General features: G+C 32.5%; 2 protein-coding genes across 3 annotated transcripts; both read right to left on the bottom strand.

Annotated features, from left to right (window-relative positions):
* On the bottom strand, positions 1–1,040 carry LOC130625733 (uncharacterized). 2 transcript variants are annotated; one of them, XM_057440836.1, is made up of 3 exons: positions 886–1,040; positions 627–789; positions 1–211 (listed from the first exon to the last, which is right to left on the bottom strand). In XM_057440836.1, the coding sequence occupies exons 2-3, from the start codon at positions 776–778 to the stop codon at positions 52–54; spliced, it is 312 nt and encodes a 103-aa protein (XP_057296819.1). In that variant the 5' UTR covers positions 779–789; positions 886–1,040; the 3' UTR covers positions 1–51. The 2 variants fall into 2 exon arrangements, with proteins under 2 accessions (XP_057296819.1, XP_057296818.1); XM_057440835.1 differs by having other exon boundaries at positions 627–801.
* An 8,233-nt stretch (positions 1,041–9,273) lies between these two features.
* LOC130625783 (uncharacterized) lies at positions 9,274–11,647 on the bottom strand. The gene is made up of 3 exons (XM_057440886.1): positions 10,875–11,647; positions 10,163–10,386; positions 9,274–9,795 (listed from the first exon to the last, which is right to left on the bottom strand). The coding sequence occupies exons 1-3, from the start codon at positions 10,927–10,929 to the stop codon at positions 9,661–9,663; spliced, it is 414 nt and encodes a 137-aa protein (XP_057296869.1). The 5' UTR covers positions 10,930–11,647; the 3' UTR covers positions 9,274–9,660.
* Between the last annotated feature and the right edge of the window lie 1,923 nt (positions 11,648–13,570).

Genomic DNA, 13,570 nt, shown 5'->3' on the forward strand with positions numbered 1-13,570 from the left:
TAAATTGATATTTTTTTTTGCATTTTAGGAATCAAAGAAGCACACAACAAACTATTTGATAAATTTTTTAATTTGACAATGTCCAACATATCTGGCACAACCACTGTCACCAACTGAGCTAGCGTAAAACTTAGCAGCTTGTTGAGCAGATCCTCTTGACAGTCCAACTCCGTAAACAACAGATGGACAATTCATTCCAGAGGGTACAAGACTATAAAAGAATTGAAATGAACGGCAAGACAGGTTAAATTGAAATTAGCTCAAAAAACTCCTTTTTTCTCTATTCTTGTTGCCTTTTTTTCGATTTGTTTCTTGTTAAGTCACGCCCCGAAGAAAAGTCATTTATTCAAATAGGCTCCTGTGGTCATTCTTTTGAATTTTGTGTATAGAATAAAATTCTCGGCCAAAAGGGGTAAATATTTCATATTTTTACATTCATTAAAATATTTCGTCCAAACTATGCAAGCAATTGAATTTGACTTTCTGTAATATTTGAATGTTAGTTAATTTTTCTACGGTATCGAATGAATTCTCTTAAAATTCCATTTTTATAAGTCACGAGGCGTGATGTTTCAAGGCACGTCGACTTTTTGTGAAAAGTTAAAAAATAAAAAAGGGCAAGTTACCGGGTGTTGCATCGAGCATAGTAGCTGTTTTTCGCCAATTTTACACCAAGTGCGGCAGCTATTCTTGCAAACCATGCAATAGGATGTCCATCTGTAGTACTGAACGCCAACAAGAAAAGCCCCACTAACACAACAGCGAAAGAAATCTTCATATTGATAAATTCTAAAAGGAAGGCTATATAGAAATTTAAAGCTGAACTTTTAAAACTGAAAACAGCTACATAGAAGCAGAACCTAAAATACAAGAAAAGACACTCACAGGTAAAACTGCAAACTTGTTTTAAAATGTATTGTAGATTCATCTCTTTTACATGTTTTTGTTTTGTTTTCTTAGCTGTTCTAAGAAAATAATATTTATTTACTTTTCAGAAAACGGGATTATCTTCCGGTTAAGAATTGTCTTCCGGTTTTCAGAGTGTCAGATTTAGTAACAACCGAAGCTTTGCTGATCTTTCAGCTTCTGAAAGTACTATATTTTGTTTTCTATCAGTCGACGGATTTATCAGTTTCCGATGACGTAGTCGTATTTTCGAAATAAATATTAGCTATCGTCATAAATAGCTTCATTTACGTCAATGCATGCCAAGCAAAGTCCACAAAAATAGAAACCGAATACTTTTCATCAACAATTCCATACTTGTTTTAAAGATTTTTATAAAATATAAATAGAATATAGATCCTATGCAATAGACCAGATAAAGTTTAGATGTTGAGAATCTAACCTTTCAAGCTCACGAATTTTAAAAGTAGCTATCAGCGAAGTTAATGAAGCAGTAAATGTTGAATTAATTATTTGTTCGCTAGCTAAAAATCCCATGGAAAAATATGATATCAGTTGAGGATATATTTCTTTGCTGGCTCGTTAATGTTAAAAAGAAATTCCCTACTCTTCTCTTAAAATAATTCTCTTTTTGATTGTTTTGATTATCATTGTTAAACATATATATACAGATATGCAAATATAAAAATAGCAGCTACAAAAAAAACACATTAGCTATAATCGTAATTGAACTTAGTAGCTACAGAGACTCATGCCAGAAGTTAGATTGCTTTAAGTGAAACATTTTTTGAAGAAATGTTCTAGGTTATGTCTATCCCCTAAAAAGGTGTTCTGTTTCTCACCAACAATCCACCCTTTAACCCCTTTAACGACTGAAAACAAGTTGTGCTTAAAATGTTCATTATAGTGTTAATATGAACTGTGTTAATTTTTTGTATTTGTGAGCTTTGCTTCTCAAGAGATTTAAGGTCAAAGTAGTCCCTCGATCGTTTATACACCCTGTTCGGTAAAATACTAACTTGTGTGACGTAAGCCTGTGGGATGTTTTTAACTGTCTACCATGTTGCTAAATTCTTGAAAATTTTATTTTCTACAGTGATGTTGTTCTACAAGAATTTAGCTTGTCTTCTTCACCGCCCGAACCTCGCAATAAAGTTTAATTACTCTAGGCAAGACCAAGAAGTGGGCGAGTCTTCACAAGTCCTGTTGAGCTATGAACAAAATATGTACGAACCAAGTTGGGTTTTTTTCGATAATGGGGGCGACCGTTAATGTAATTATCGTTTTAGGAGAACAAAATTTGGACATAAAAAAATTAAAAATGCCGTGCTGTTTTCGTGATATGTAAGAATGTTTTTATTAAAAAATATATATGTAAGTATTCTCGTTAGTTCTTCTTCAAGTCCAAGGTATGTTAGATCCAAATCTCCCTAGACAAGAAAAAAGATTCGGTCTTAAACCATCATATATAATCTTATGACTTATTATAACCAGAATTTGTTTTTAATTTTCATTTTGACACACGTGTTTTTTTTTGTCAAAATTGACATTTTAGTATAGTATATTTTGATGATGTGTCATAAGCACGATTGGCTAAATTTAGGAATTTTGAACCTATGTTTATAACGAAATTTGTGTCACTAAATTTCATCAAACTGGTCTGAAAACATATCATTGTATATTTCAAATTTTATACTAAAGTTATAGATCTTTAAATGTAGATAAAGCCTGCCGATTTCGAAAATCACTAATACCAAAATGGCTATGGTTTTTTTTGCATTATTGTTTTTTTTCAAATTTAAGTAGGCTTACCACTTAAGACAATAAAATACGGTGGTTAGCTGCTAAAAAGAAAACACAGAATGGACTAACTGTAATATTTTTAAGGCAACAAATTAAGGCGTGATGAATATGTTGTTGCATTCCGTAACAGCAAGTTTGTAGAAGAAAATGATATGTTTAGGAACCCACCACAACATATCAAAGCTGCATGCACTGGCCGCGAGTCTTCTGTTTTGACACTAACCTGATAATATGTACAATTTAACCATGATTGCCATCGCAGTTTTGATACCAATATATAAAAAACACTTCAAAGATTTCTTTTCGTTTGCTTTTATGACATTATGAATTGAATTTTTGTCAAGGTTTTTCGCACAATGCGAGTTTTTGTAGCTAGTTTTTATAGCTAGTTTTTATAGCTAGTTAGCTAGTCCCTCCTTTCCCATTTTTCATGTTAATGAGTTGTGTGATTTCCTTACAGTTTTCTTTTCTTCCTGGTCCAAACTGAAGAATCTTCAGTACATTACAACGCAATAGCGTGGATGTTCACAGGCTTTTTTGCGAGTTATCATGTAAAATAATACCTTGGGTATATTCCAAAGATCTTCTTAATATTTGGCTAATTCTGCGGCTAAAAGTTAGTGGAAACTATTCTGCTCAGCGATCGAATGCAAACCTTATATGATAATTCATTAATCTAAACAATTTATTAAAAGGAGGAAACTTAAAAGGAGGAACTTCAAAAGCAAAGATAAAGGTTTTATTGGGAGCAGAATATGTAGAACCCAAACAGTGTATGTAAAAAACCTTTAGTTTTATTTAAAACCATAACAGCATTGACAAAAACAACAACAGATATACACTAGATTATGTCAAGATTTTGTGCAGGTACCCAGCCGGCACAAAGAGCTATAAAAGACGTCTTTTAGACATCTTCTGCTTTTCTAAAAGACGTCTTTTTTGGCGCTGATTTGTCCGTCTATTATGCATCTTTTTAAGCATCTAAAAGAGGTCTTTTTAAAGATGCATTTCAAAAGGTCTCTTTTAGACGTCTTTTCAAAGACGTCTTTTAGACGTTTTTAAGAAATCTTTTACGATGTCTTTTAGACCTTTTATAGATGTAGAAGCGACTATAATGCATCTTTAATGCAACTTTTTAAATGCATCTTTAGAAAGACATCTTTTATCTATCTATAAGACGTCTTCCTTGGTTTTTGTTTTTTTTGTTTTTTTTATTCAACTTTTTAGAAAAAATAGGCATATCAGCTAATACACTTACCTACTATAATTTTATAAATTAATTTGCCTTCTAGCGGAACTTTGTCTTTGTTGCTTTTTAAATTGGCTTGCGCCATCAATGTAGTAGTGAAGATCCTGACGAAAATTAAAATCTCTCTGATGCTTTCATTAAAATACCGCTAATTTTCATCGAAGAATATCCGCCAGGAGGTGCAGGAAAGCAAAATTACGATGTAATGAAAAAATCGTATTATTAAGGGTCGTTAAAATACATTAGTTTATAAAAATAATTAAAAGTGACGATTACCACTTTCATCAATTTCGTGAAAAATTGATTTCCGAAAAAAATAAACATGCTATCTAAGTTTGCGAACACCCCCGTTTTTTTAAATCGAATTTTTCATATAAAAAACGAACGTCTTTTAAAAGACGCATTTAAGACCACTTTTAGAAATAGGACAAGACGTCTATTAAAAGACGCGTTTTAGATGCATTATAGCAAGAAGAGAAAGACGTCTTTTAAAAGATATATTTTAGATAACTTTTAGATGTCTTTTAAAAAGACGTCTTTTGAAGATCTAAAAGACGTCTATTAAAAGACGCGTTTTAGATGCATTATAGCAAGAAGAGAAAGACGTCTTTTAAAAGATATATTTTAGATAACTTTTAGATGTCTTTTAAAAGACGTCTTTTGAAGATCTTCTAAAAGACATCTAAAATGCGTATACTACAAGATTCGAATTTATTTACTTTCAAAAGACGTATAAAAGGTGTCTTTTGAGAGACGTTCTTAAGAAGATGCATTAAAGATATCTTAATAGCGTTTTCTAACAGAAGATTTAAAAAAGACATTTTAAGACGTCTTTAAGACGTCTTGTGCCGGTTGGGTATAAACCAGCTACCTAAAGTTCAAATATTCAAAGAATTGCCAGCTAGAAACAAACTCGCAGCAAAACAAACTATAAAATCGCATACAATGAGACAAAAAGTATTTGCCCTATTAGTCTAAACGAAACAATAGCACGCGCACGTTCACGTCCAATTTTGAATGTGAAAAAAAAGATAATAGTTTGTTTTGCAATAACAAACAAGACGTATGATATACGCAAACAACCTCGCGAATAAAGTTTACAAAAAGCTGTCTATCAAATTGGGATTTTTGTTACGAAGTTAGACACGACATATTTTACTATTCAGATACGCAATAATATTTGTTACACACTTATTTTTCAAAATTGATTTGTGAGACCTTCCTGAACGTAAAATTCCTCGAACTTTTAATTTTCGATGGGTCCGTCTTGGGTGAACCGACTGACAGGAAGAAGAAAGACCACAAACCCACAAACCCCAAAATTTGCGAAATTCATTAATTCAGTTAATTCTGCCTAAATTCACTTTTAAAAAGTTTGGTGGAAACACCTTTATTTACTAGTTAGTTAAACAAGTGTTTTGAACACTTGTCTTATCTTTTTAAAAAAGAAAAAAAAAGTAAAAATAGTTACCAAGATGAGATTCGAACACACGACGACTCCCGTGTCGGTGCTCAGAGAGGCAAAAATTTCCATTCTTGTAGGACACATTTGCGTTTTAATACAAGCTCACGAGCTTGTAAAAACAAGACGTATGATATACGCAAACAACCTCGCGAATAAAGTTTACAAAAAGCTGTCTATCAAATTGGGATTTTTGTTACGAAGTTAGACACGACATATTTTACTATTCAGATACGCAATAATATTTGTTACACACTTATTTTTCAAAATTGATTTGTGAGACCTTCCTGAACGTAAAATTCCTCGAACTTTTAATTTTCGATGGGTCCGTCTTGGGTGAACCGACTGACAGGAAGAAGAAAGACCACAAACCCACAAACCCCAAAATTTGCGAAATTCATTAATTCAGTTAATTCTGCCTAAATTCACTTTTAAAAAGTTTGGTGGAAACACCTTTATTTACTAGTTAGTTAAACAAGTGTTTTGAACACTTGTCTTATCTTTTTAAAAAAGAAAAAAAAAGTAAAAATAGTTACCAAGATGAGATTCGAACACACGACGACTCCCGTGTCGGTGCTCAGAGAGGCAAAAATTTCCATTCTTGTAGGACACATTTGCGTTTTAATACAAGCTCACGAGCTTGTAACAAAATAAGCCGAAGAAAATGTAAAGTGATGCTAAAAACATAAGATTTCTATGCTGTTCTAAACTCATTTAACAATGCGTGAAAAGGCGTACGTCGCAATCATGTTTTTACCCAAATTGTTCTTTTTTTATTTTCCTCTTCCTTTTTTTTTCTTGTTATGATGTCAGCCACTGCACCTTGTACTGCGCTATCTACGTTTAGCAAGAAATTTAAAAGGATCGTGTAAACATTCGTGTAAACATCCTTTTAAAGTGATGGCAAGAACATAAGATTTTCATTTCTTCTTCGTGTATTTCTGCCTTTTCTCTAAATCTTTGGTATTAACCCTATTCGGTCCTGGGTTTTTCGAACATACTATGACCGGGGAGGGGGGGGGAAAGAATCCACCCCCCCCTAAATAACTTTTTATAGGGTTGTTCATATTGGATCAAACTCGACACACTTATAGTAGAAAAAGCACATTTTTGTGACGTCATCAAAAGCCTAAAATTTGTTAAAAATACCACTATCTGCTTAAAACTTAATTACTTTTGTTCCAGAGCGAATTTTTGCATTCCGTCTGAAATTTCTAATTCGGTTTTTACATGGATCGCATAAGAAATGGCCAAAAATTGCCCGAAAATCCGTTTTTTCAAATTTTCCGGTAAAATCTGACAAAATCGGAAAATCGGATTAACTACGTGTCCAAATTATGCAAAATGAATCTTCTTAATAAAACAAAGTTGTGTTGTAAGTTTTAAATTCTAAGGATAATCCTTACTTTTAGAGGTAGTTTCGAGTAATGGCCAACATTATGGCCTCCGAAAGGTATGGGACCTAAAAATTTGGCATGCAGGTGTCTAATGGATAAATATTGAAACTTAGTAAGTTTCATAGCCATATAACACAGGATATATAACAAGGAGTTTGAAAAAATTGTTAGGGGGGGGGACCGAATAGGGTTAAAAGATAAACAGCTAAAGCTTTAAAGCGTAGTCATTCGGTTAATGCTATGATTCTTATCAAGTCTAGGACACAACTTGCTTTTTTCTGCACTCACAAAATTATTAGAGAGAGAAGTGAATACTTCTCAGTAAAGCTTCTTTCCAGCAACTTTTCCTTCATCTTTATTCAGTAGTTATATATTCAAAACTCAAAAAACTTCTTTAATAGGCAAGAAAAACTTTTACATTACTATTACCATTGCTTTTTACACAACAAGTACAAAACGATTTCTCAAGCTCCTTTCGCATATTAAACTGGAAAAACAGGATTGATATCCGGGTTGAAAGTTTGACGAGGAACCTTTTAAACAGTAAGACTCGCGCAAAGCAATAAGGAAATATGTATTCTCATACAGCCGTCCACCAATACGGAATACACCATTATTAAATATGTGACGTCAAGATAAATCTCACCGAAACCGTCCGATAGACACGAGCATGAAAACAAATGAATCGGGGAAAATAAAAATATGAATATGCACCGATATGCAGTTCGATACTAGTATAAACCATAGTACTTCGGTAATGAACATTGGAGGAGGGTAAAACCTCGGCAAATTATCCTGGATGGAGCTTAACTTATTAGGCGGGGTGTAAGAATCGTGGAAAAAAGGTTTTTGTGGTTATTATAAAGAATGCGCCTAATATTGATACAAATACACGAAACAGATATATAGTCCACATCTGAATTCTATTCAATTTTTGCGAACTAGCCATTCTTCTTTGAATAGTTTGGATATTGTTTGAAAAGAAAAGGGCTGACGTTGGTGTCAGCATTTTGTTGTTGTTGTTAGGTTTGTAGTAAAGGTGTGTTCAGTCTTTTTTATACCTTAGGGTGGATTTCCACTTAAAAGCAAAATGGATCTGAACAAAACAAGAAAAATACTTAAACTTGATTGGCTATCTTCTAATTATTCTTTTGTTTTTTTAAGTTTTTCCGGTGCCGTATGAAAGAGAAGATGAAACATTTCAACTTTCAGTTTGGATTGGAACGAATTGGAACGGAAAACTTTATTAACCAATCAGATTTCAGAACTCCCACTTGTCCGTTCCGACCCGTTCCAATTCGTTTTTGTGTAGAAAAAAGCCTTTAGCTTTTTCATAGGCATAGCAAGAATAAATTTTGGTTGCCATGGAAACCACATTCCTAAAATTATATACGACAGATGTTCTGCTCCGAAGTAAAACGGAATAATAGAAGGTGCACATCGATAGCGGCGAGCAACGATTATCAAAGTTTAAAGAAAAATAGTGAATTTAAACCTATGTAAAAAATAATGACAGAGAAAAACAAATTAAACGACTAAAACAAAAGATATGGTTCATATGAAAGTGAAATAGTAGTAAGGAGCTGAGGGACTTTAACAATTTCTACAACGGACGCAATATTATACAACAAGCGGGAATTTACACTGAAACCATGTTCAAACGTTGCGAGTAGAAATTTAATTTAGGATAGGCTGTCTGTCCACACGGAACTGAGCTTATCCAATATTTAAAACGAAAGAATTCCGTTTTGATGCAAAAAGTGCCATTATTTTGCTGCAATACTGAAACGGATCGTATAAACAAAAGTATCGAAACAAAATGGCGACATGAAGCGGTAAATAGATGCTCAAGTTTTTACTTGATTTATCAGGTGACTGACTTTTTTCCTTCGGAATGATTTATATCCGCAACGTGTAAACATGGTCGGAATATCATAAAAATCAAGAGATTTTTGCTGAAACATCACGAAACGCTTTTTAAAAAATCTAAAATCTAAAAAATCTGGTGTTTAAAGTCAAACTGCAGTAGCCTATTAAATTAACTTGAAAAATGATTAATAAATAAAAACTGTTATAGGAATTGATTTGGTTCTACATTCACGTTTTCATTTAAAAAAAACTCATAGCTGTAAATAAAATAAAGATGATCTAGAAATTTTTTGAGTATATTTAGCCCTTTCACATATTGCTTTTTTAAGAGCGACAATATATTTCGGTCACGTCTAAAGCACCACACACGTAGCATAACGAGTGAACGCGAGTAACTACGAATGATCACGAGTAACCACGAGTGACCACAAAAGACCATGAGAGGCAATGAACGACCACGAGTCACTACGAGTACCCATCAGTGACAACATGTGACTATGCGCGATCATAAGTGACTGCGAGTGACTAGGAGTGACCATCAGAGACCACGAGTCTCCACAAGTGATCACGAGTGACTACTAATGACAAATCGCGACTACAATGTATTTTAATACAAATACATATATTACAATAAAATTTAATCACAAGATAAAATAAAATCGTCAAAACGGAAAGCATGGATATTTATATATAACTATTAATTTTTTTTTATTCTTTACATATTGACCTTTATATCAAGAACTCGTATTTAATAACATTTTTGTGTGGGCTAGCAGCAAATAAGTATCATTTCACTTGTGAAACTTGTGTCACAGGATCATATATCTAGATAATACTTTTCTAAACAGATTGTTTTGGTAGAAGGTACATTGACTATCTAAAAGTCTGAATCAGTATTCTTGAATATGGAGCCACTTCACCTTTAACGAACTGACACTGGTTTAACTTTACATACAATTTTTTTATGGATTCACTTAAGGATTGGATATTACCAAATGCACACAAGCATGGTACAAGGCAAGAAACGTAAATATGTCAACGAAACTTAAGGGTTGCTTTAAACTGCTGTTGTTTCGTTCATTGCAGAGATTCTTTCTACAACACTGTGCCTAAAAAAAACAGAGAAAGGCAAAATGATGTCATATCACAATAGAAACTTTTCCTAACAACTTAAAGATGGAATTTGACCACTAGTTGTAAACTAAGGGACCCAGTTTGGTGACAAAAACATGTCATTTAACACGTCAATAAGACAGTAAATTTTCTATAGCTAGCTTGTGTTCCGCATGCGTTTCATTAGACCCAAAAACATAAAATTTAAAAACCGTAGTTGTTGGTGTCTGTTATACAATGATACTTTATGGAAATTATTTGAGACTTTTGCATATTAAACAAGTCAACCACAAGAAAGCAAACTAGACAAATAATAGAGTATCTATTTTATATTCCAATAAATTAACACAATAATATTTTTACCTCGCAATAATGCGAACGATGTCCATCACAGTATGACTTGCAGTTGAAAGAATCAGGTGGTACACACTTTTTCTCAGAATAATATCGTATCGAGTCATCATAATCTTTGTAAGAATACGTCAATGTTAAGCATGCATGTCCGTGTGATTGGCAGTATACTTTTCGTTGCTTTTCATTGCAATTTTGTGCGGATGTAGAGCATTGAAAACATCGAAGAGTGAACACTAAACGGAGAAGTTAATTACAAAAAGGATACATTGTTAATAGTACACAAAATGACAGTTGTTAAAATAATTTTGTAGTCAATTTAAATAAAATATGTCAATCTGATATACAGCACTGAAAATCTTACACTACAAGGCGTGATCTTGGACCTTATCTTTTTCTCGACGTCAACATTTGCTTTATGCCATGATTTTCTTGACGTCATCATTTGTTAGACGTCACCGCTACCTAAGTACTTTGATGATTTTTGTCATGTTACTTAGCTTTTTCATATTTCTTGAATCTGGTAACTAACTTAACTGTATTATTTCTTATTTATTTAATAATATTTTTTCTTTTTATTTCCTTAAGCATATACCGGATATCTTAAGGTTTAAGCTTTGTTTGTTAAAGTTATATACTAACATTGATGGTGAAGTGAGTGTGCTCATCATGTTTTTATATTTAGCAAATTGTGGGGAAAATTGCTTATAAACAACTGACTTACCAAAAGAAAATAAAGAAGATAATGCCATAAATTTTAAAAACACTTGATTAAACATATTTCATCACAACTGCTTCTAAAACAACATGTGATTCTGGAGTTTCAAATTTAATTCTTTAAAACGACAAAGTCTCATTAGTTTCGTCACTACTGTCGGAGAGCGCTAAGGATTGTTTACAATTTAAGTTAATGCAAATTAAAAAAAAACAATAGAAATTTTTTCTGACTAAATTAATTTTTAAATCCACCTGAAAACATCCACTATTTGTGTTGTTGTGAATTAATTTTTAATTATCTGTAATATTATTTTTCGTATTCTATTGTATATATTTTAAATAGCTTTAGTATTTTTTTAAATAATATTCATCTCCCTAAAGTGATTCATATATCACACATCATTTCTTTTTATAATTTTGTTCCAGTTAGATTGTTCACTGGAAAAAAAATACCGTTTACGTATGCCTTAAAAAAAACTACAGAAATATTTCATTCGCCTGAAGCTCCAGATTTGTTTTGAATCCTGTCTACACACCTGGAAAAGTTTCCTGTTATACTCTCAGCTTTCTTTCATTGAGCAATCACCATGGCAATAGGACCTCATTTGATCAAATGAGTAAATACTTGTTTAATTTTATACTACTGGCGAAAATACCATTAAAAATTTTGACCAAAGAAATGGTTGTTTTCAATGTTTCTTAAATTTATCTGCTCTTCAAATAGGTATATTTTCCCATTAATTTACACGTATGCAGAGCCAATCGGGTTTATTCTTGTTGCAAATGCTTTAACATCTTAAAATAAGTGACTAGTAAGTAAAATAAGGCTCGTTTTTATATGACTGCTGTTTTCGTTATAGCGCAAAACACTTACGAGTTTCTGTGTTTGCGCGTGCAGTTTTAGATATTGTTAGAGATTTTCGCCAAGAACATACGCGCTAACAAATAAACTCGTAAGCTTTTGGCGCTATAGCGAAAAAAGCAATCAGAAACAAGCATTAAAATTCTTCCGAAAAATATTTAACAATTGGAGTCATTTAAGTTTAACGGAACACTAATAATAATTATTTTATAGATTGCATTATCAATTGATCCTGCTTTTAAATCCTAAACTGGTTTTGTGGAACTTGATATCCAATATCTTTACCTATGTACCTTATAATAATAGATTCTTGCGCCAAGTCCTCAATGCTTTAACACTACAACTGCAACCAAACACCAACAATTAGGTCATTGATCTTTAATAAATTTATATTGAAGGATCAAATTTATGAAGAAATGCTATGAAGAACTATGATTTTTAGGATTAGTTAACCAAGAACATTTCGCCTTCAGTCAGGAGCTTTGTGGCAAGCTTTATACTAAGAATCAATACGACTAGTTTTCACTAGTTTTTTAACACCAGCGCCACATGGATTTTTGTTAACTAGTAGGCGTATGTAGTAACAAGTAAAACAGATTTTTTTTCTTTGTGTTAAGCTTGTAAAGAAACTGAACGATATGACTTCCTATTCTGTACGTATTTGACTTCTCTGACTACTATCGTTTCTTACACAGGATGCATAAAATATCTTGAGAATGTCGAAATTTTTCTAAGTGGTTAAATACAGTACCTCCGTCCTAAAATACTTCCTCTTCCTAAAAACAACTCTTAAATGATTTCCATCAACTGTTTAGCAATTTAGGGATCTCTCAAGTTGCAAAGCAGTCACAATACGCCAGAGCTTTACGTGTGAACTAGTTGTACCCTGATGCAAAAAAAAAAAGAGTTGTCCTTATGACATCAATTGAAAATTATTTTTCCATTATTTGTATATTTCCATACTATAATTCTGAGACCATTTTGTCATTTTTTGAGTTTAACCCTATCCGGTCCGTGGTTTTTCGAACATATTATGACCGGGGGGGGGAGTCCGTCCAACCTCAATAACTTTTTATGGGCTTGTCCAAATTAAATCAAACTTGGTTCACTTATAGTACGTCCCAAAAGGAACAAAATACCAGGAAAAAATTATTGTTTGCGTCAGCATATTTTCTGTGACGTCATCAAGAACTTGAAATTTGTTCAAAATGCCACTATCTGCTTAAAATTCAATTACTTTAGTTCTAGAGCGAATTTTTACATTCTGTTTGAAGTTTCTGAAAATTAAATAAATGTTATTTAACATATTTTCCGGTTTTTACATAGATCGTATTGAAAATTGCCAAACATTGACCGAAAATCCAGTTTTTTCCGATTTTCGGATAAAATCCGAAAAAATTGGGAAATCGGATAAATCACGTGACCAAAACATACAAAATGATTCTTCTTGATGAAACAAAGTTGTGTTGTAAGTTTCAAGTTCTAAACATTATTATAAGAGTTTCATAGAGATTTTTAGGGGTAGTTTGGAGTAATAGCCAATATCAAATCCTCTGAAAGGAATCCGCCGCCCCCTGGACCGAATAGGGTTAAAGCTAAAAAAATTATTTTATGACATTTTTGCGTAAACAATACCTCTTAACGCATTAAACAATGAAATATTTTTAACACATTTGCATTTATTGAAAGTGCTTTCGATTAATTTCGCATCACTCTCACATATTGTTTAATTATTGTTCGAAATATTCTCTCAGCAGTAGCTATTTAACATATCCGAAAAATAACTAGTAGGACACTTAGCGTAATTTTTGTAACGTTTTACAAATTAAACACAAGTTATA

This window comes from Hydractinia symbiolongicarpus, chromosome 14 (genome assembly GCF_029227915.1).
Source record: "Hydractinia symbiolongicarpus strain clone_291-10 chromosome 14, HSymV2.1, whole genome shotgun sequence".
Lineage (NCBI taxonomy): Eukaryota > Metazoa > Cnidaria > Hydrozoa > Anthoathecata > Hydractiniidae > Hydractinia > Hydractinia symbiolongicarpus.

Bases quoted from the DNA above. Each gene is read 5' to 3' on its own strand.
- LOC130625733 (XM_057440835.1), bottom strand. From the start codon at position 928: ATGAATCTACAATACATTTTAAAACAAGTTTGCAGTTTTACCT. The intron at 802-885 runs GTGAGTGTCTTT...ATTTCTATATAG, and splicing joins ACAAGTTTGCAGTTTTACCT to CCTTCCTTTTAGAATTTATC. The intron at 212-626 runs GTAACTTGCCCT...ATTCTTTTATAG, and splicing joins TATGCTCGATGCAACACCCG to TCTTGTACCCTCTGGAATGA.
- LOC130625783 (XM_057440886.1), bottom strand. From the start codon at position 10,929: ATGTTTAATCAAGTGTTTTTAAAATTTATGGCATTATCTTCTTTATTT. The intron at 10,387-10,874 runs GTAAGTCAGTTG...TTCTCCGTTTAG, and splicing joins ATCTTCTTTATTTTCTTTTG to TGTTCACTCTTCGATGTTTT. The intron at 9,796-10,162 runs GTAAAAATATTA...TGTTTTTTTTAG, and splicing joins ATCGTTCGCATTATTGCGAG to GCACAGTGTTGTAGAAAGAA.